This window comes from Stigmatopora argus, chromosome 16, assembly GCF_051989625.1.
Source record: "Stigmatopora argus isolate UIUO_Sarg chromosome 16, RoL_Sarg_1.0, whole genome shotgun sequence".
Taxonomy (NCBI): Eukaryota; Metazoa; Chordata; class Actinopteri; order Syngnathiformes; family Syngnathidae; genus Stigmatopora; species Stigmatopora argus.
This window is the reverse complement of record NC_135402.1, coordinates 10960549-10984442: the sequence shown is the minus strand read 5'-3', so window position 1 is coordinate 10984442 and position 23894 is coordinate 10960549. Positions and strand designations below refer to the sequence as shown.

Sequence of the window (23894 nt, the reverse complement as noted above, 5' to 3'; positions counted from 1 at the left end):
CAAAAAATCCAGTCACATTGGTCAAAAGTGATTTTTTTAATGTACCTATTAGGCTTTCAGAGAGCTCTCCAAAACTGTCATTATATTTGATTACAATTAGCTGAGTAATCATATTTTCCTTCGCCTTCAAGTTTGAGGAAATCCAACAACCTGTGTGTGGACAGTCGAAATAAAATCTAAAAAGATTGCACTAGTTTGTTTAGCATAAATATGGGACCAAAAATGTAACTTGTCCATGACTTTCAATAGAGGGTTTTTTTTTTGTTGCTAAACGATTTAGTTTTTTTGTTTTGCATATCTTCGGCATTTTCAAAATGAATTAAGTCACATGGACTTTAATTTTTAACTCTTGTCCATTGTAAAATTCAAGCAAAAGCCATTCAGCACCACCAAGAAAGCTGGAAAAAATGTCTCTATACCATAACCTTAGAATTACTTGGTTGCTATGATTGATAAGTGGTGCTTTAATGATACACCAAGAATCACCGCATTACTGCAAATATTCACACTGTATTATGCTATTCATTTTATGAAGATAGTCTTTTAGGAACACTTTAATATTGGCCATGATGGTTGTTCTTGAATAGCTTAATTGATATTCTGAATAAAAACTTTCAGAACAACCGGTTTAGATACTTGATGTTGACAGATGAGGGGGATGAAGAGGTCACATGACTTTACAATGTTCACATTTTTATGAATTATAACACTACAGAGAAATATGAGCTACAACCCTGTGATGGGAATATTGGTATCCACTTGTTTTGACATTTAACCTACAACTGCAGGGGGAGAAAATGACTTCCCCTCTAGCACTACCAAATACTTTTTGCTTCCTCGTCCCATCCTTTCTGCTGAATATGAAAATCTGCCCTAACACAAATGTGTACATCGTCTTCCTAAACTGATTCGTGTCTGCACCCACGCACAAAAATATCAGAAACAACCCATTTTGTATTAGTTTCCTTGCAGGTTTAACCTGCCCTGACTCGTACTCTGGCCTTTATCACCAAACGTGGCAGGTAGTCTACTTTCTGACAACTCATCACCTATAATGAATCAGACGCCCGTCACAGGTACAAAACATCTTCACTGACACTGGCACATTGCTCGCTACCTGTTCCACTGATTTTCCTGCTGTTGCCATACCAACGGTCCTTAAAGCAATTGGGTAAGGAACCATGTCAAGTAAGATAAGTGGACAAGCCAAATGAACTACACACTTCACTATAAGGATAATAAGACTGCATAACGTCACCCTGTAATATATACATGGTATCTTTTGAAAAGATAGAATATATGAACTTTCAAGTCAATGCCAAATCACATGACTTTGTTTTCTTTGACGAAACTAGTTGTTATCAAAGATCCTTGGATCCATTTAAAGGTTGACAGGCAAAATGAATGCAGGAATAATAATAATAGTACATAATACTTAATATAAAGATGGAAATAACTATATTTACTGTATATGCATATTGGGGATGTCTGGTTTTGATTAGTATTGCACCTCTAAATATTCATTCGGCAAATGTTAACGTTTAAGACTGCCCCAAACTTCAAATAATTCCTTGCAAAATTCTTAGTTTTTTTTACAGTTTGAATCTGTGTTCCAATACTTTTGCCCGTTCTGTCAAAAGCCTCATGAGAAAAAGACACTGCGTGTTTAATGTTCCATTCAAAAGTGGTCAAATGGTGGGTGTCCCTTCCCTTCAAAATGTCAAGTCTACTCATCTTGATGTTGCTGTATTGATTTATCAAATTATAGGCTGTCTATGAAAGCTGACAAGCAAGATTAGAGGCAAAGTGAGAGGGAGGACAATATATTTCTCGTGGCACCGGATGCCCCTTGCTATAATCAATAAAGTACCCTCATTGTTGTCCCACATCTAGCTGTCGTTCACACTGTGATTATTTTTTAGAGGAATCATGCTTGGGCGTAAGAAGCATTTTTTCCCCAAACATGAGAAGAAAAGTCAATTTCTAAAGCTGATATAACATGGTACAATAGGGAGGAAACTTCATCAAGCTTGCATTTAATTTGAACTATCTCTTCTATGTAAAGATTCATTTGCAGCCCTTCTAGCTTTCTAGTTTAATGGACGATGGAAACTGTAGAGAGTTTATTCATTCATTCATTTTCTGAACCGCTTTATCCTCACTAGGGCCACGGGGGGTGCGGGAGCCTGTCCCAGCTGACTTTGGGCCAGAGGCGGGGGAGACCCTGAATTGGTGGCCAGCCGATTGCAGGGCACAAGCAGATGGACAACCATTTGCACTCACACTCATACTTAGGAGCAATTTAGAGTGTCTAATTAGCCTACCATGCATGTTTTGGGAATGTGGGAGGAAACCGGAGTACCCGGAGAAAACCCACGCAGGCCCGTGGAGAACATGAAAAGTCCAGTCCAAGTCCGAACCTGGATTTGAATCCAGGTCCCCCACTGTGAGGCCGACACGCTAAACACTCAGCCACCGGGCTGCCCTTATATATATATATATATATATATATATATATATATATATATATATATATATATATATATATATATATATATATATATATATATTGATTGGACACTCTAAATTGCCCCTAGTTATGAATGTGGGAGTGAATGTTTCTTTGTCTCCTTGTGCCCTGCGATTGGCTGGACACCAATTCAGGGTGTGCCCTGCCTCTGGTTCAGAAAATGAGATGAGATAATACAATGGCTCAGCTCTTGAAAAAGGTGGATTGTAAGTCAAAAAGTCAGTATCAGAACACCCTTAATTTGAACATGTAACATCATGCAAAGTGTATTCACTTATTTAATGTTTAGGATGATATCCAAACTCCATCGGAAGTGTGGTAAAAGGAAGTCATTTTTCGATTTGTCTGAAATATGTTTTCACACATCTGGTAAAATAAAAGCAAGTCTTTGAAGTATTTTAAAATTGAGGCAGTATTGAATAAAATTGTGGCTATTCTGAATGATATATGCAGATTTCTTTTGAAAAATGTGTAAATAAAGGTACAGTTGAACAACTAACCAAGTGGTTATTGTTGCATGTCGAATTCATTGTGTTGATCTCTGACCCCGAGGTATAAATATATAAAATGATCACTAAATTACGAAATAACAAATCTCCACCTCTCATTCGTGTTTCATGACAGTTTTTCACTCACTTATCTACACCCCACTTACACTCAATTCGCTCTCTTATTGTCAACGAAACTGTGGTTGTATTGCTTGATACGGTTACACTGAGCCCACAGTAGTTGTTCTGCAGGTTGTCAGATGAAGGTGCAAGTCAAGCAACCACCTGCTGTGTACCCCCGTGCTCGTCGACGTTTGATCGGCATCATCTATCCTACGCAATTTCTGGCAAACAGTAATGCTGACAATCAAATCCAAACAACAGAGGTGTCCTTGTCTTTCAAAAGATGAACCAAATAGTACACCAATCACTTTTGTGGCATGTGCACCAAATCTGTTGATGGCAGATGGATGCCTGAGGAAATTGTGGACTGTCACACAAAACTTTCAATAGGGATTTTATTTTGAGGGGAAGGCAGTGAATACCATATTTTCACACCCATGGGGCGCACTAAAACGTATATATGTTCTCTAAAATGGATGCTGCGCCCAATCAGTTGGTGTGCGCCTTTTGTTTGCAATAAATTCCCAATTTTAAATCACCCTAACCGCTTTACTAACTGGTTTCATTTCTTGCCGACGAGCTTGTAAATATGAATTGTATTCTTATATTTAATCTTGCACACTTTTGCACTCTGATGTATTAAAGTTACTAGAATAGAATTTTATTTACACCTATTGGTTAAAATATGCACTACACCTTCATTTGTACACCACCCCCTTCCTTTGTATCAACGCCTCCTGTTTTATGACGTGTTCTACCTCCATTAAAAACGCCGTTCAAGCTGCTTTTCGGTGGGAAATAGCTTTGAGGAGCCACAGGGTAGACATTCTGCGGCATCTGAATTGTTGTCTCCCCCCTCTGCAGACGCGGCTAAAATATCATTCTTCCTGTCTCAGTGTGTGCTTCTGTGTTCGAGTTTATTGAAATGTTGGCAAGTAGACCCAACAACGCTACTTACTGCGGTCAACCCAGCGGATGTTCTTGTTTTTGTGGTCAAATGAGCAGACCTTAAAAATAGCCCGCCCGCATACTCCAAAGATTACAGTAAATCTATTCAAAACATCCCAGACAAGTGGTGAGGCAGTTGACTTTCAAAAACACAATAGTCATAGAAACAACACCTTATGTTACGTTCAGTGCGGCATCGAGAATGGAAGGTAGAGTAGGACCCAAACGCAGGGAAGCAATCAATGGATGAGTGCGTTGAGTGCTCTAACAAAAACTTTAATGACTGAGGCAGGAGGGGATTCAAGAAAATCAGAAGGACTTGGAAATAATAACCAAAACCAAACCTGTGGAAGACAAACGAGGAACTTGAAACATGACATGGCAACTTAGCATGACGCAAACAAAGCAGACAATCTGACAAGGACTCACAAACACACAGGGTTTTAAATAGACAGACAGGGGTTGATTACAAAATACATACACCTGATCACACGAGGGAAGGGAAACCAAGAGGGATACCAGTGGCCGGCCGTGCATTTCCTAGTGACGTCTTCAGCAAAAACTATTTTATGGCTATAAAACCTCTACTGCAGCTATAGCTGCGACACATAAATAAAATAATCAATAAGTCAATGCACAAAAATGTAGTAAAATCCACTTCCTAGCAGCATTTAATGATTAAGTACAAATACTGGAGCTTTTCAGACATTACAACCGGGCCAGGGGGGTCATTTTCCCGGGAAAAGACAGCGATGAACGTCAATGGCGTACCGGCAAACATTGCCCGAAAATGGGGTAAAATCCAGCCGAAAAGAGCATTTATTGATTAAATACAAATACTGGAGCTTTTTAGACATCAGAACCGGGCCCGGAGTATCATTTCCCCAGGAAAAAGACAGCGATGAACGTCGATATGTCCATACGCGAAACGGCAAAAATTGCACTAAAATTGGGTAAAATCCACTTCCTAGCAGCATTTATTGATTAAATACAAATACTGGAGCTTTTCAGACATTACAAATGGGCCAGGGGGGTGATTTCCCCGGGAAAAGACAGCGACGGACATCAATGGCGAAATGGCAAAAATTGCACTATAATGGGGTAAAATCCACTTCCTAGCAGCATTTATTGATTAAATATAAGGACTGGAGCTTAAATACAAACACTGGAGCTTTTCAGATATCAGAACCGGGCCCGGAGGACGACTTTCCCCGGGAATTTCATACAATTGAAATATTATTTAGGAATATAGCCATATTTTACTCACCAAAAATCATTTTTAACTGTACACAATATCCATCCTCCTTTCTTCCTTCTTTTCTATCGCCATCGAAGCTAATGCTGAAAGTCGAGCCTGTCCTGTCGTATTTCTGGCATAGTCCGTCTTGAAAATGGCTTTAAATCAACACAACAATATATTTGCTTGTGCAGCTCGCTCCAGATACAGTTTGGTAGCTAGGGCTAATCACTAGCCAATCATAGTTGGTGAAAGTGATGACGTAGCCCTACGCCTGCGAGAAGGCAATGACGGTACTCGGGCGTTTCGTCGAAAGACGTTTGGTCCCCGGACGTTTGGTCCCCGGACGTTTGGTCGACCGGACGTTTGGTAGAACGGACGTTTGGTCGCCGGGTTGTTACTGTTGAAACCAGCTCTCAAAATTATAAACATGAGAGAGTGAGTTTAATATCTAAATATATGATATAAAAATATCAACAGTAAACTCTGTCACAATTTGACAGCGAGCGAACCCGGCGACCAAACGTCCGTTCTACCAAACGTCTTTTATACCAAACATCCGTTCTACCAAACGTCCGGTCGACCAAACGTCCGGTCGACCAAACGTCCGGTCGACCAAACGTCCGGTCGACCAAACGTCCGGTCGACCAAACGTCCAGGGACCAAACGTCCGGGGACCAAACGTCCGGGGACCAAACGTCTTTCGACGAAACGTCCGGTCACGACAGAGGACAGGTCTGATGTGAATGACAACAGGATGCGGGTGTGAAAGCTTGGAAGATGGACTCAAGCAGATCGGATGGCAAGTTTAGTTACATACAAAGGCTGGCAGGTGTGTAACACGAGTTACGCGCCGATTTGGAATGGATTGTCGTTGCGATTATCGTGATCATGTCTGTTCTACATTATCCGTGAAATTCGAGAGATTAGTGTACAGGTAAAAAGGATGTATAAAATAAAGTAGACATTGAAGGGAGGAAGAAGTACTTAAAATGTAAATGCTTTCCAAACAAGCATGAAGTGTTAAAGAAGTAAGCAAGAAGTATTTTTCAAAGCATCATCTTTAAACCACACTCGTTAGCTCAGGTCCTATTCAGAAATGCTCAGGGAAACATTGGCAAATATCCAGGAGTACTTAAATACTCTGACTCATCTATCTCTCCATGACATATTTCAAATTACCTATTTGAGCCAGAGCTAACCTCAGCTGAAGTTTAAGTCCCTCAAATATAACAAGTCACCGTTTCAAGCAGTTCTCTTCTCATTAGAGGGAGCTAAATTCTCCATACACGTTCTACTGTAGATAAAAAGAGATCGGCAGGCTTCATTAAAGGCGTCTGTCTCTTCATGAAACTTGCAGGCGTAAACAGGATGCAACCAGACTGCCTGTTATCAATTATACCTGTGCTTTTCCTGGCATGACATGTTCAAATGATCTACTCAGCGGGTCACCCGGGCGTGAATAATTCACTGGCAGCATCTCGACAGGCCTGACAGCATCATGATGTAGTGCACACTTGCACTTTGGGTGAAAATGTGACAACGTGGAGCCATCACTGGTGGCCGTGTTTGATTTAAATTAGACTCAGACAGATCAGTCGTATCTTGCAAGCAAAGTGTCATTGAACAGATGTTCTGCAAGCCGTCAGGATGTTCTCTTCGGCTTCAGCCATACTGTCACTGACGTAGGTCCAAGTATACAAGTAAACATGCCTGTTCAGGACACATTATCATTTTGGAATTGACAGGACATAGGTAAAAGCTGTGGTGTTCGTGATAAATACATTTTGCTGCTTCATTTAATGGTTTATTAAAAGTGGCGTAATGGTTTGTTTTCAAAGTGCTGGATTTGTTTTATTGATTTGACAGGGTACTCTGCCCTCTGGTGGCAACTATGTTTATGATATAATGTTCATTGACCATGACATTTCAAGTAAATAAGCAAAGCAAGGTTAGGGGAAGTACATTAGTACAAAATATAATGGAAAAATCATAGGAAACTGTGATTATCTAGATTATATCATTAACTGTACAGTTTATTACTTGTTAGGAGAAACAAGTGTACGTTTATGTTGATGTGAAGAGCTCTTGTCACTCATGTTGAATTCCAGTAAGGAAGGCTTGTTATACATTAAGCCTCAAGGCTTAATTGTGATTCTAACATGTTGTGTTGTGAAACTATGTCTTGCAGGACAAGTCATTATAAAACAATCCAATTTTGAATTGGAGTTTTGGTTATACTCCCATACTTATTAGAGATTGACAGATATGGGTTTTTCAGGGCAGATTATTAGTAGTTAGAGGAGGCCAATAACTGCTATATGGAGCGGATATTCATTTTCTGGAAATGTGTAAATATGCACACACACCCATACCTTGGGGCAATTCAGAGTGTGTGTATATATATATATATATATATATATATATATATATATATATATATATATACATATATATATACATATATATACATATATATATACATATATGTACATAAATGTATATACATTAATCGATAGCTGCAGCCTTCATAGTATATTAAAAAATATATCTACACTAACTGTTTGTTTTTTTAGCTGACAGTAACAGACAAACTGAACTTTATATATATATATATATATATACATATATATATATGTATTTATACATATATATACATATATATACATACATATATACATATATACATATATATACATATATATATATACATATACACACAAATGTATATACATTAATCGATAGCTGCAGCCTTCATAGTATATTAAAAAATATATCTACACTAACTGTTTGTTTGTTTTTTTAGCTGACAGTAACAGACAAACAGAACTTTTACACCTGTGGGAAAGAAGCCTTTGGAGATTCTGTATGTACAATAACACTTTGGTTATGTGATCATGAAACTGCCATAAAGATGGTTCAGTAATGCATTTATAATCCTGCAACACAATGACCCTAATCCTTTGAAATCTGTCAATAAGGGAGTTGATGCTCCAGATTAGAGATGCTTCTGCAATGATACTGAGATTTGACTCCTGCTGTTGGTTTTACTTAAATACTTTGCCTGTCTTGATTGTGATTTCCATTTTATTCGCAAGGACCAACTTGACATCCTTCCACTTTCATTTGTTAAACAGGATCAGAATGAAGGTAAAAAGAATTTCATTCAAATATTACATACTATTATTTTATTTTATTATTTTAAGTTATTTTATTTAAGTATGAACTCATTTAGATGGCACGGCTACGAGCAACACAATTATGTAATTATTATAATCATATAAGGGTATTTTCCCAAAAAATGCAGACAATTCTGTAGAACAAAGAGAAAATGGCCAGCGATGGCAAAAAGAAAATGTTAATCGAGATTGCAATTGATTACATGAGAGTATTTTTTTCGACAGTTTCTTAATTTTTGTGACCATCTGGCCACCGATTCAGGGTGTCCCCCGACTCTGGCCTGTAGGCAGCTGGGATTGGCTCCAGCACCCCCTGCAACCCTAAGGAGGATCGAGCGGTTCAGAAAATGAGTTGAGATTAGTTTCTTAATTTGATTTCAACATGTTGCAAAGTTTCTGTTTAAGTACCTAATTATCTCCATTGAGTGTCAAAGCAGAGAATCTAGGCCGAATTAAAGCTTTTTTTGCGGAGCACATTCAATCGTATTTTCCATAATTTGTTGCGGGACAATGAAACCAAGGCGGCCAGCCGCAAATGGGCTGCATCCTGGACACCACTGTTCTAAAATAATAATACACACATTTGAACATGTAATTCGGTGACTTATTTCCACAATTAGATCATTTATTCATTCATTTTCTGAACCCTATAGCAAGGGTGTCAAACTCGGGTTGGTTCTCGGGCCACATTAACGTCAACTTGATTTCATGCGGGCCGGACCATTTTAGATATAATATTAGATTTTTTTTTTAAATGGATTAAAAGCCAGGCATATTCAGTTTTTTATAGATCTAAAACAATGTTTATTTTAGATTTTTTAAATATATTTTTAGATTTTTCAAAATTATTTTTGAACTGAAAAAATAGATTAAAAAATTACAGTTATTGATTTAAAATGGGGAAAAATCAGGAAATTGAATATACATCTATACTCTTCATTTTAATTTTATCCTAAAACAGAAAGTCGGCACTCATGATTTACTTTCCACACAGAATGATGCGGTAGGCCAGATTTGGCCCCTGGGCCGCCACTTTGACACCTGTGCTCTATAGGGTCGCAGAGGGTGCTAGAGCCAATCACAGCTGTCTCCGGGACCGAGGCGGGGGACAATACCATGAATCGGTGGTCATCCAATCGCAGGGCACGAGGAGACGGAGGACCATTCACGCTTACACTCATACCTAGGGGCAATTTAGAGTGTCTAATCAGCCTACCGTGCATGTTTTTCGAATGTGTGAGAAAACCGAATTACTCCGACAAAAACCCACACAGGCGTAGGGAGAACATGTAAACTCTACACAGGTGGACCAACCTGGATTTTAACCCAGGACCCCAGAGCTGTGAGACCAACGTGCTAACCACTCAAGCCGCTGGGCCGCCCCCACAATTAGATCATTAAACAAAATAAACTGTCAACAGAAAAAAAAGATAAAAACAATTTGAATATTTGCGTTGAGGGCGGACCGACGAATGAATGGTTAGCGCAGTTCTGGAGTTCTGGATTTGAATCCAGACCAGTCCTCTTGTGAGGAGTTTGCAGGTTCTCCCTAGGCCTGCTTGCGTTTGCTCCTGGTACTCTGGTTTCCTACCACATTTCAAAAATGTCAATCTAAATTGCCCCGAGTTATGAGTCTGAGCGTGAATGGTTGTTTGCCTACTCGTGCCCTGCGATCGGCTGGCCACCGATTCAGGGTGTCCCCCTGCCTCTGGCCCGAAGTCAGCTGGGATCGTGACCGGACGTTTCGTCGAAAGACGTTTCGTCAAAAGACGTTTCGTCGAAAGACGTTTCGTCGAAAGACGTTTCGTCGAAAGACGTTTCGTCGAAAGACGTTTCGTCGAAAGACGTTTCGTCGAAAGACGTTTCGTCGAAAGACGTTTCGTCGAAAGACGTTTCGTCGAAAGACGTTTCGTCGAAAGACGTTTCGTCGAAAGACGTTTCGTCGAAAGACGTTTGGTCCCCGGATGTTTGGTCCCCGGACATTTGGTCGACCGGACATTTGGTCGACCGGATGTTTAGTAGAACGGACGTTTGGTAGAACAGACGTTTGGTAGAACGGACATTTGGTCGCCGGGTTCGCTCGCTGTCAAATTATGACAGAGAGTTTACTGTTGATATTTTGATACTAGATATTTCGATATTAAACTCTCTCTCTCTCATGATTATAATTTTGAGAGCTGGTTTCAACGGTAACAACCCGGCGACCAAACGTCCGTTCTACCAAACGTCCGGTCGACCAAACGTCCGGTCGACGAAGCGTCCGGGGACCAAACGTCTTTCGACAAAACGTCCGAATACCAGCTGGGATAGGCTTCAGCAAAGCCTGCAACCCTTGTGAGGATAAGTGGTTCAGAAAATGAATTAATTCATGGGGTGACCGTGTATTGTGCCTATTTTCAATTATGTGTGATATACTGCAAAGCATCTAGACAAGCTTCGCATCATTACTATACAATGTCTATACGCTTGAGTGAAAAGTTTCACAACTAGCACTGGTTGGAGTATCATGAAGAGCACACGTTCCAGTCAATTTCTAAGGGGCACTTTTGACATCATTTTCATAAGCAAATGCAGCAAAGCGCTCGGGATTTGAAAACTGCAGCCGTAGAGAATAAAAGAGGTATTGATGGTTTCCTGTGTAAAAGCCCTTGAAATGCAGCACCTTTAATTGCCGCCTCTCGTCTCAATTGTACGCCATGCAGCATTAAATTGCAGCAGATTTAATATTGGAAAAAGTTCACTCCACTGAGTCATGACATCATTTTTAAATCTCATTCAATAGTAATTATATAATCAAATTTCACTGTAGAGCTTTAGCCAATAATCCGACTCATTCACAGCCTGGCTTTAATGTAAATGGCTCCACTATTAAAAAGCTTTTAAAACGATGACTGATTGAAACCAAATTTCACTTGGAACAAAAACTGCACATCGATTTGTCATTTAATGGAAAAATTTCCTGGTGAGCACACATAAATGTGTTATTCTTATTCAAAATAATGGGAGATTACTTATAAAAGTCATTGGATATATTTACATGTACATATAAAAACTGTTATATATGCATATTTTTCTTTTCAGAGACAAGGTTAGACAATAACCATTAGCTAGAATATAATCAGACCGCTAGAGGAGAAAAAAGGGGGCGGGGGGGCTTCATTACAAAACTCTGCAAAGAATATATTTGCATAACATAGTTTCATTTCCAATACATATTTCTTGGAAGTTGCTTTGATAGATTGCTAAAAATTAACATAATATCGCATAAACCTAACACTGTCTGACCAGTTGCAAGGTCCACATGAGTTCTGGGGATGGTGAGCCTCTCCAGAAAAATACAGTGCAGATAAACAATAATCTCTCTCGTACTGCATCTTCCCTGACTTATCTGCACTGTCTATACAAATGTTCTATGGTAGGAGGAATCTTTGGTCCTGGAAATGTAGAAAACATTATGTTTTTCCTGTATTTGCATATATATTTATAGGTATAGAGTGTTGTGTAGTATTTCATGCGACTTTTTTCGCATGATACTGCATATTTCGGTTGGCAATGGGTTAGCAACTCTGAATAGTTGTTTTTGTTCTGAACAATTAATCTGTGAACTTTTCTCAAAAAAAGCATAGGTGCATAAAGACTAAACCAAGGGTGTCCAAAAGTTTTTCTCAGATAAGTCAAAGGATACAAGGGCCAACTTGAAATCCTTCCACTAAACATAGGCTCAGAATCAGTTCAAAAAAAAGGATCAGGTTTTTAAAATGATTTCATTTTTAAACATATACATATTTCATTCTTAATTGTGATTGGCAGTCAAATTGACGTTTATCACCCTCAACAGCACTGAACCATGATTACTACTCAATCTCTGACTTCCCAATTGAAATGGATTGACTGTGATTACATGTATATCAGACACATATCTATAAGTACTATTCAATAGAATGATGCTGAAATGATGTTATTTTCTATGTACCATGTGAATGTGGATAGTAAATAAAATGCTTTCCCACCCTGAATATATTTCGGGAAATGATTTTTTGTCAAAACACAGTAATTATGGTCTCTGTGCATGTATGTATATGTGATAAATGTGTGTGATGAACAAATAATTTTCTTTTGTTTCACATCTGTCAAACAAAATTGCTACACTTTGATAATTCTTAACCAGTTTATATTGAAGACCGTGAAACGAAATAGAGAATTTACATGTAAAGTGTGGCTCTACTTAATCTAAGTAACAAAACCCTTTCTGGAATGATTTATTTTTGTAAATAGAGGTATCACTGTATTTACACTACTGAAATAAACTTTGTAGAACCAAAAGAAATGTCCATCAACAGCAATAAAGTACCAGAAAATCCCAACCAAGCCAGCTCAATTTATCACATTGTATATGTTTTCTACAGAAGATTAATGATATCAAAAAGTTGAGTTATTCTCTGGGATGGAGTGTCGTTTAGTCGAAGGTTTTACTCTCGCCAATTGGAAAAGGCTTCAGCTCAACCTTATCGGCAAGTTTTAACAAGATAAACAATGTACATTTTTCCATGGATTTGGTCAGAACCCCCCAAAAACTTTACTGGGGTTCTCCGTGGGGTTTGACAACCGGCCATGGCATGTCAGGCAATGGTATTTGTGTCTCGGGTGGAGCCATCTGCTGGTGTAGCTGCTGTTGATTTGTACCGTTAAAGTCCAGGTTGTTCTTTTTCAGCGCGGCCAAGTGCTTAATGTCCAGTGTGGTGAAAGTGGTGAACTGGACCTGGTTCCTCTTACTAGTGGGGGAGTGGAGAGGCTCGCTGCGGTGAGGCCTCGCCAGCAGCGTGGCCGAACGGTTTACCACGGGGTCCATAACCTTTCTGTGTATCTGCTGCTGGGACCCTGTTCTGCTGCGCCCCAGGGTGGCGGTTCTTTCGGGAAGGCTAACGACATTTGGTCCCGCGGCGGGCAGAGGGCTCTCTGTGCTGCGGTGACCTTTGGACTCGGACGAATGTCGGGTTAGTGTTGACACTTGAGCGGGTGTGCCCTGAGAAGCAGCATGCTGGTCATTGCCCCCAAGCCACACCCAATCGTGCTTATGATTTTTTGGGTCCCCGCTGGCAGTCGTTCCTGCTTGTATAGGGGTTTTGTTTTTGCGGAAACAAAACCGATATGAAGCGCAGTTAAGCAAAAATCCCAAGATAGCGAGACCCAACACTCCCACTAACGAATAGATTCCTATTTCCAAGTCGGACATGGATCGAAACGTGCGGATTAAGTCACCCTCAAAGACTTTGGGGGATATGACTGTGGGAGGCTCTTTCTTGGGAGGGAAATTTGCTCTACGAATGCCTTTGTTTGGTGGAAAATTTGGATTGTCCAGCATGTTGCCAAAACCACCCTTCTGTCCTGCTTTATCAACAGGTGTTGTATCTGTTGTTCTGGCGGTTCCCGGGGATTTTGCAACACTCACAGTGGAAGCAGAAGGGACCATGAATTGCAAATTTTCTGTACTTTTACTGTTTGCTCCAGTCCCAGCAACTCGTGTCCCCACAGTTTTGGCTGACAGAATGGTTGATGTGCCAGTTTCTGGTAATGTTCCTACATCTGATTTCATAGTTGTTTTAACTTCTCCTGGCATTTCTGAACCACCTCTGCTATAATCTTGTTTTTTCTCATTTCCAGGTCCGTCAGTTCTTCCAAAAACCTTTCCGCCACCCTTGAAGTTAATCCGTAGAAACCCTGTACCAACCGCAAGTTTGCTCTTCCTCTTTGACTTCTGGCATTCCTCACATATCCTCAGCTCCGCTTTGACAATCACCCCCTGGCCCTCACCTTCACTATGAGCCACCACAAACATGGACTGTGGCGTGCGACGCACAGTTGCCATCGTCTCATCCGGAGTGGAGACTGTTAAGGAGTAGATACCACGGTCAAAGATTTCCAGCGGGGTGATGGCGCCATCGCTGAACTGGACCCAGCAACTGACGGTAGCTTCCTGGATAAAGAAAGAAAGGAGTAGGTCAGATGTTTTTGGCAAAACACATACATCCATTTTATTTCCTCAAATTTACCGTTTAAGGTCACAAATCAGCTAGAGCTTTTCCAGGTGGCTTTTGGGCATGTCATGTAATTTACTTCAATTACTTACTTAAATGCCATGTTTTCTTCAAAAATAAGAATAATAATGCCGTCTTTATGGGGACAATTTATCCTCTGCCAAAACAGATGTAAAGTCACAATTAACATGTTCTCATATGTACGAATAACAACACTTTGCAGTAACCTCAGTCTCAGTCTGCAGAAGGTCCCCACCTTGTGGACTTCCTGTGTGTGGGTCCAGTTTTTTACCTAGGTCTACAATGTCTTGTGTGTCTTGTGTCTGTCTTGCTACTGCAACCAAGAAATTTCCCGAATACGGGATGAAATAAAGTTCTAACCTAACCTTGTCTAAGGAATTCTTACCACAGTAACTAAGCATACCTAACTATGTCAAAAGCACAATTCGGTCATAGGCTCAAAATTTAGAAAGAAATGTTCGGAAAACACCCATTGTTGCTTTAGTAAGTGGGTCTCATTTAATAATGTGGCAACTGGGCACTGCAAAAAGAAACAAAAGTACTTGTGGAAAAATTACCAAGCAAAGGTAAAGTCCTAAACTAAAGCCTCTAGAAAGGTAACCAACATGCGTTGTTTATGATCCAGTAGGTTTTTCCAAATACCCTTCCCTAATGTCTTTACCCAGACACTCAAGTGAGTGCTTAAGACCAATAAAATTTTGAAACTGCCAATGAGAATACACCTGCAACAGAAATTATACAGTCGGATCATATTAATACACAATGGCCTATTTCACTGATATGAGCCACATCGGGGGCACAGCGATAACCTACATTTTAGATTTGAATACATTATGAAACGCTACGTGTAATTCTTCATTGTAGACATTGTTGGCTGATCATCTGTCCCTGTGCGTTTGTAAAAGTTTATCATCAATGCAGTTTAGAGGAGAGAAGAGGGTCCGACTTGCCAAAGCAGCCATGAGCTAATCTACCATTTCTGCGGCTATAAACAAGCTGATTGCTGCCCCACATCGGCACCCTGAGCTCGATTGAATGCAAACCCGCAGCCACAGCCCAATGAGTGAGCAAGTTTTTAAACAGAACAGCTGTGTGTGGCTGCCGCCTTCTGCCGCTGCCTCTCTAAACACGCGAGCCACAGATTATTGTCGTGACTCAAAGTGCCATGTTCCCATTCGACACCCACAAAGGACATTGTCTCACTGGTCTATCCATGCTTTAGATTCAATTATGGATTTAAGAGGACCTTAATAACAGTGTTGGAAAATGTGAATAATGCATGAAGGTTTATAGAAAAAGTGATGGGAATTATACATTCATAATTCTTCTGCTTGCTGTGCAGGAATTCTTACTAGAACTGTTTTAGATAAGTATGACTATTACTGAAAATAAGGTGAGTTCTTTTATTTGTATTTAAATTATGGACCATGAAATGTTGGCTAAACCTCTACTGTGACATTTGGGGAACTCAAACACCTTGGCAACACAAATAAAATGCTGGTCGTTATTGGAATTTCTTTACAAACGACATACTTGACATTTGAAAACATTCTCTTCAACTCTTTCACTGGCATTGACAGGTATAGACATCAAATCCATTGCCAAGGCTGGCATTGAGTGATCATGTTTGACTGCCATTGGCAGCAAAATAATCTCAATCTAGTTTGACTGGGGGGCTGGCAGCAATCGAATGATATTTTTGTCACCTGATTCCAAACCTCTGGTTATCTCTAATTGAAATCCCTCCAGCCAAACTATAAAAGAACTGTGACTTATAGTCCGAAAAATATGGTACTACATGTTTTAGACCATGAGTCAAAACACATGCAGGCACAAGCACTCTGAGAACGCACAAACTCCAGACCCAGAGGTGTGATCTGGGATTTCAACAAAGATCAATTTTCTGCTTCAGGTATCAAAATTTTCCAGTTCCTTGCCTGTTTGAGCTGTGTGATCGTTTCCCGAATAGTTGCCAAGGCAACTACGGCACTGTTGCTGCCAGGGCACGGCTGCAGGGACAGTGAGAGTCCAGACACCAACTTTACCCCGAGCTCCATCACACTCACTTTGTCATCCACTACCGTGATGGCCTTCTCAGCAAGGACTGATGATGTGAGCGGGGAGATTACCTTTGGAAAGTACCATCTTGTTATGATTAGCTACACACATTTATGGGGTAGATAGACAGATATGTCATGTAAAAAAATTTCTCACTTGAATAGTAGTGGTGCCCACAGCTCGCCCCTGCACCACGTCTCCATCCTGAATCCTGGCCACATCTGGATCTGCCACTTTTACCGAATAGCGCACAAGATTGGTCACGTCGACCTTGCAAACAAATTGGAGAAAAGCTTCAAGCCAAAATGTTGCTTTCCCATTAATTTAATTTTATAAGCCATTAATGTCTTTCTAAATGATAACTGGTTTTGCAGCAACATTGGAACACATATACAATGATGCCAAATAGCATTCTGCTCTAACAATCACTCTTGCCAGCGACGCTTGTGAGGATAAGCGATTTGGAAAATGAATGAATAGTCACTCTTGCTTGACATTCTTTGGTGGATGCCATGATTTGATTAATTTGAATAAGAGAAAACAAAGCTTATTCACAATGTGTTCTACTGGCAAACGGTTAATTGTCGAACTTTAGAGGAGACATAAATCCAGGTTTTTGTGTCGATTTTTAGGGAGAGATATTACAAAATTTTGGAAGTTGGACGTGTTTAAGCATCTCACACTCAAGCCTGTTTTTTCCTTTTTGGTCATAAGCAAGTATTTTGGTTAAAGCAACCAACGATGAATGAAAAAAAGGTAAAAGCTAAATTCAAATTTTTATTCATGTTCACTCCAGGAGATTTTTACCTGCCAATCAGGACCAAGAAAGTAATCAAGCGGCTTTGCCCCAGTCAGCAAGTCTGGCGCAAAATCTGAGTTGGCCTCAAAGTGTGTGAAAACCTTCATAGTGGAGTGTTGATACTGCAGCATGCAACCCCTGCCCTTACGCATCTCTTCCTCCTCTTCGCTATTCCAAGTGGGTCTGAAACACACAAGTAGTAAACACTATCATAGCAATGTTATTACATTCTTATAATATCACTAATCCTGATGCAAGCGTTCTAAAGTAGAGCCACTACTATATAAATATATACACACGCGCATGTACATATATATTCATTCATTCATTTTCTAAACTGCTAATCCTCAGAAGGGTTGCAGGGGGTGCTGGAGCCTATCCCAGCAGACTTCGGGCATGATGCAGGGGGGACACCGTGAATTGGTGAAACCAGAGTACCCGAAGAAAACCCACACAAGACCAAGGAGAACATGCAAACTCCACAGAGGGCCGCCCTATATGTCGCAGTGGCTTGAGTGGTTAGCTCACAGCTCTGGGGTCCTGGCTTCAAATCCAGCTCGGTCCACCTGTGTGGGGTTTGCATGTTCTCCAGAGTCCTGGGTGGGTTTTCTCCGGGTACTCTGGTTTCCTCCCACATTGCAAAGACATGCATGGTAGGCTGATTGGACACTCTAAATTGCCCCTAGGTATAGGTGTGAGTATGAATGGTTGTCCGTCTGCTTGGGCGCTGCGATCGGCTTGCCACCAATACAGGGTGTCCCCCACCTCCGGCCTGAAGTCAACTGGGATAGGCTCCAGCACCCCCGCGAGGATAAAGTGGTTAAGAGAATGAATATTATATATATATATATATATATATATATATATATATATATATATATATATATATATTGGACCTTGGCCCATTTTTTCTGGGCCACTGGCCACAGATTATTTCCCATTTTTGACCTAATTGTGTCTACTGCAAAATATTGAGTAGTTCAGGAAGTGTAAAGCAACCAAAATATTCAATTGTCATACTTTAGAAAGGAAATGGGTCACTAGGCGATTGTCTTCATTTGTATTGAGTAAAAAATAATGACTCTACAATACAGCATTGGACAGAAGTCCACTAACCTTTATCCCCAGGGCATTTCTGCTTCCTCTGCATCCTACATCCTGGCCACTAATGCACTACGCTCAGGATTTTGTGATTGACTACTAACCGCATGGAGACATGACACAAAGTCCCATCATCAGTAGCTTTTTTTTTTTCAAAAGGCTAAAAAAAATAGACCCACATCTATGTATGTTGAGCTAACTAAATCAAATTCACACCATAATTACATTAATAATGAGATTTAATTGTTACTTTTCTTAAATATTTAATATAAATTTATGGTTGTTTTGGATTAAGAGTAGTGTAATGGGAGTAGCTCAGAGAAAAAATAGAGAGGATTAACAGTAGTGAAAGAAGTTTCCAAGTTCGAGTATACCTTTTGAAGCAAAATGTTTGATCTGAATGACATACCTGGACCATAAAAAGGAAGTGAATTTTGATGACATAGAAATGGATAAAAGTGCCAATCGACTGAAAATGTCTTACTTTCGGTTGCTTGGGTTAATAGGGACTCTCCATCCCTTGATTTGGTTGAGCTCAGAGTCGGCTACGTCAATGCGCAGCGGCAGGCGGGGCACCCACACGCTCATCTCTAGCTGGGCACTCAAATAACCATAAGTGAAGTTGATCAACACTCGGCTTTTCCCTCTCGACTCCTTGCCTGTGACAAACACGTAGTCGCATCGCTCAGACACCTACACAAGAGCAGACAGGAAAGTCTTAATTCATCTTTTGCAAGATCTTTTGGACAACAGAACACGTTATGTCAGGAAATGCTAGAAGAAATATGATGAAAAAAAACTCCTGTTGGTATCTTTCTTACTCAGGTCTAACATGTATGATCTGTAATTTAGAATTGAAAACGCATGCACGGAAGCACCTACACACACCCCCACACTGACTTCTATAATATTATATTGTAGAGAGTCTTGCTAAATCCCTTAATATGGTGGGGATCGCAGAGTAACTTGCAATGTGCAAAATTATAGCAAAATTATCTTTAATTGATTTCCTGGGGTGGCCCAGAGGCTGAGTTGGTAGCACGTTGGCCTCACAGCTCTGGGTTCCTGGATTCAAATTCAGGTCGGTCCACCAGTGTGGAATTTGCATGATCTCCCCGGGCCTACGTGGGTTTTCTCCAGGTATTCCAGTTTCCTCCCACATTCCAAAGACATGCACGGTGGGCTGATTGGACACTCTAAATTGCCCGTAGGTATGGGTGTGAGTGTGCATGGTTGTTCGTCTGCCTGTGCCCAGCGATCGGCTTACCACTGATACAGGGTGTCCCCCGCCTCTGGTCCGAAGTCAGCTGGGATAGGCTCCAGCACCCTCCGTGACCCTAGTGAATGAGTGATAGATATATATATATATATATATATATATATATATATATATATATATATATATATATATATATATATGTATATATATGTATATGTATATATATATATATATCTAATATATATACATATACATATATACATACAATATATATATATATATATATATATATACTACTCTTATCCTTCAACACTTGCGGTTTCAATACATTGTGTTTATTTATATTAAGTATAAAGCAAAAAGTAAAATTTCAAAATTCACAAGTAGAAGAAAAAAATAGAGCTTTCTTAGCAGCTGGGAGCCTGTGTGAGGGTGGATTTTTATCAGAAATAGGAGCCCGGTGCAACTTTACAGCGGACGCCATGGCGCTTATTTGAAGATAGAGCTTGCTCTGCGAAATTGAAATCTATCGTGCATTCTCATTAATGAATTTATTCTGACAGTCCTTTGAAAGAAAGTTAATGCGGTGGGCATTTTTGTCATCTTTTTGTCAGTCTGCATGATGATGAAAGCTGGTCAACATTGTTCTATGTGATCATGTTCTTAAAACTTCTGTAGGAATTGGCTTCACATGCAACATGTTGCAACATGAAGCTATCAATACTTCTTTGATGTACAATTTCTTTAGCTTCACTCGGGTTCATATTTGGATTTGACAGCAGAGCTATAGCTGCTTTTTACAGATGGAGGTTGGCTGTCTCTTGTCGATGGTAATATAGTGACAAGTTACAGTATACACACTGAATATTGTGTACTTGTCAAAACCACAGACATGCACGTAACGCTGTCCATCTCCATGTTGCTCTATATAACTTAAGAGGTCCCATTGAACTCTTGATTAAACGGCGACTGAATGTAAATCAGCCCTTTTTTACACCTGCACCTTTAGTGCGATTCTCTTCGTGGGAACATTGCAGTCATAGCCATTAAGCGCAATGAGGTGAGACACAGCAGTTGGTGTGTTATATAAGATTGGGGGCCTATCTTCACCACTGCCTCACTTATCTTAACAAACCAGTGGCTCCACAGAGGTAATTGGGAGAGCACTAGACTGGAGAATAGAGTGTAGCACCAGAAGAGAGGGAAGATAAAAGAGGCAGGTGGAATAAAAATGTGAGGAAACAGCAGAGGGAAGAATGATTTTCGAGGTGAGTCAACTTGAATCTCGGTGGAATTGCTGTGGAAGGCTGCCCATGAAGCCCTTTCCCAAATATGTCAAATTACTTCCAGCAGAAAACCTCTGCTCTTTGCTATTTTCTCATTCCCAATTTATTGGCTTCTCCATGAGGAGATATAACGTGTGATACGGTGCACAGGTCCACAGATGGAGCCCAGTGACATGCTCCACAGCATTGCAACATCCACCATAACCAATCGCCCACCAGCATTATCCCATGAATATGCTTGTTTAGCTTTACATTGTCCATTAGGTTAAGAAAGTAATCACATTTTGATAGCAACACAACTGCCATAGCTTGATTTCCGTTGCAGCTTACATTGTATGTTACTGGGCCAAGTAATGTTGCCCTTAGGCTTGCTAGCACGCTACAAATGATCATAGAGGTTTCAATTGTTTTATTTAACTTGTATACAACAACAAAAAACCTGCCACAACTCACTGCACATATAAGGCCCACTCTTGCTCATTTTGTTTTTGCTGCTTTTCTGTCTTAATGATTTGATTTGGTGATTCTCAATGATCCCATTGACTTTGATTTGCTTTGTACTTTGTGCTTTTGCTTTGTTGTTCTGTCTAATCACCCTCTTGCTACTGCCACAATGAAATTTCCCGAATATGGAATGAATAAAGTTATCCAATCCAATCCAAGGTTGAACACAATACCCATTAATATTTTGGCTGGGTTTTTTTGTAACAGTATTTGACAGCTTTTTCTAGGGACTTCCTCATTCTGCTGGGGGGCTTTAATGTTCTCATCTCATTTTCTGAACCGCTTTATCCTCACTAGGCCGGGGACATTCTGAATTGGTGGCCAGCCAATCGCAGGGCACAAGGAGACAAACAAACATTCACACCCACACTCATACCTAGGGGCAAGTTAGAGTGTTCAATCAGCCTACCATGCATGTCTTTGGAATGTGGGGGGAATTCACAGTTGAAATGGATTTGTGTCATGAAGCCTCCTACCACACATTCCACTTATCAAGAGGCTAATTACTTCTAATCAGCACCACCTGCACTTTGTTAGTACCTACATCAAATGGGTGCACCAGTATCCATACATTCAGTGTTAGTTTATCTGTGAATCAACTTGTTCCTGTGCCTGTATCTGCAGCCGTCGGCTCCACTCGGCCATTGATGATCCCATTCAAGCCCGGTGAGAATAAGCGATACAGAAAATGAAAAAGAAAACTTTGCTGAACAAAGAGTAAATGTCCAGCGTTGCCAAAAAAAAGTCAAGAAAATCAAAACATAGATAGCTCAATTTTTCACATTGAAGTATTTTTATGTTTATTTATGCAGAATAAGAAAATTATATTCTACAGTTTCTTAGTTTGATTTCATCATGTTGTAAATCTTTGATCTCTGACCTTAGAGTAGAACTGTTTTAGTGACTATCTCCATCTTATGTTAAAACAGAGAATGGCATCGGAAATGTAGGCTAAGTAGGCTAAATCTAAACTTTTTCTGTGGGCTATATTCTATCATGTTTTTTGCTAATTTATTGCGGGCTAATAAAATCTGGCCACCGGGTTGCAATTGGCTCAAAGGTTGTAGTTTGTACTGGTCTGGTCTTACACTCAACTCCCAAAAGATTCAGTCTTACAATACGATTGGCTCATTATACTCAGATTGGATGGAAATTTAGAGGCAAAAATTAGAATTCATTGTGAGCTGCTATTCTTTACTTTTGTAGTCTAAAAAGATCCCACAAGCTGAAGACATGATTATTATTGTGTATACTAAAATACTGCAATAATTGTATAATGCATTAAAGTATGCAAACATGATAAGAGAATCTGTGAATTCATGAGTCATATCCTTATTCGGTTTGGGTAGATGTAGATAATTGCTAAAATAGTTGGTGTGGCATTTTAGGACAGATAATACGATCCTTTCTTTTGCTCATCATGAGGATGACTAACTTTAAATACATTGACTTTCACCAAGTCAGTGGTGAAATAAGAGTGAAAAGGTCCTCATTTTCAGTTTCTCTCACTATCTCTGCTGCTCATTTCCTACTAACATTGCGCCATTATACAAAGGTCAACTCAATGTGCTTAAGGACTGAGGCCTGGGATGAGCACTCTGGATGGCCTTCCATGTTGGATGTTCCATTCATACATTGCCTATTAAGAATGAAACATATTCTTTGTTAGGGTCATTGAGTCATCGAGTTTTTTTTACCTCAAGTTAAGTACGGTGAAGAACTTAATAAAACTATCAACTCCACAAAGGCAAAGGCCAAAAGAAGAATAGCGGTTGGATCAGCTTTACTTTTGATTAAGAGGTAAATTCATCATTTTTAGATAAGCTTCTTTTGAGCAGGTAATGATGTGTTTGATTGACGTGAGCAATTCAGTATGTTCCCCGCCCGGTGCCCATAGTTGGCTGGCACTGGGTTCGGGGGGAATTTCCACGACAGCGCACTCGTGACCGAACAAACAAATGTAAATCAACTTGGATTAATATATACAGACACACTCAGCCATATGTTTAATGTAACTTTACACAAAACTGAATTCTAATTTTGGTTAGCTGTTTGCCACGCCTCCACCCTCACGTTCGCTATCGATGGGCTGTTTGTTTGCTGTTGTATTCCCTTCAAAATATTACGAAAATGATGCACACAAATGTCCTCACAATAGGACAATGCACAACCACTTGCCAACGAGAAGTAGTCTTGAATGATCGATCGCGGGAGCTAACAGGCTAAGGGAGGAAAAACAACAGCTCAGCCTACCTACGTAGTGATTGTGGGTAATGAAGTTTTATTCTGAGAAAGGGTGCCATTGGCTATCGGTGTTGTGTGCACGAGTATACTTCATTACCCAGAAAGCCCTTTTATTGCCCGCG

At 40.1% G+C, this 23894-nt stretch overlaps 1 protein-coding gene across 1 annotated transcript in view; it reads right to left on the bottom strand.

Moving 5' to 3' along the window:
- Positions 1 to 11430: 11430 nt before the first annotated feature.
- Positions 11431 to 23894, bottom strand: part of LOC144090983 (transmembrane protein 132D-like) — a 35523-nt gene continuing 23059 nt past the window's right edge. Inside the window, exons 6-10 of the mRNA XM_077622939.1 lie at positions 19004 to 19212; positions 17427 to 17601; positions 16776 to 16889; positions 16499 to 16690; positions 11431 to 14479 (exon numbers count right to left, since the gene is read on the bottom strand). Coding sequence (XP_077479065.1) covers positions 13082 to 14479; positions 16499 to 16690; positions 16776 to 16889; positions 17427 to 17601; positions 19004 to 19212 — 2088 coding nt within the window. The 3' untranslated portion in view covers positions 11431 to 13081. The remainder of the gene's footprint in view (positions 14480 to 16498; positions 16691 to 16775; positions 16890 to 17426; positions 17602 to 19003; positions 19213 to 23894) is intronic.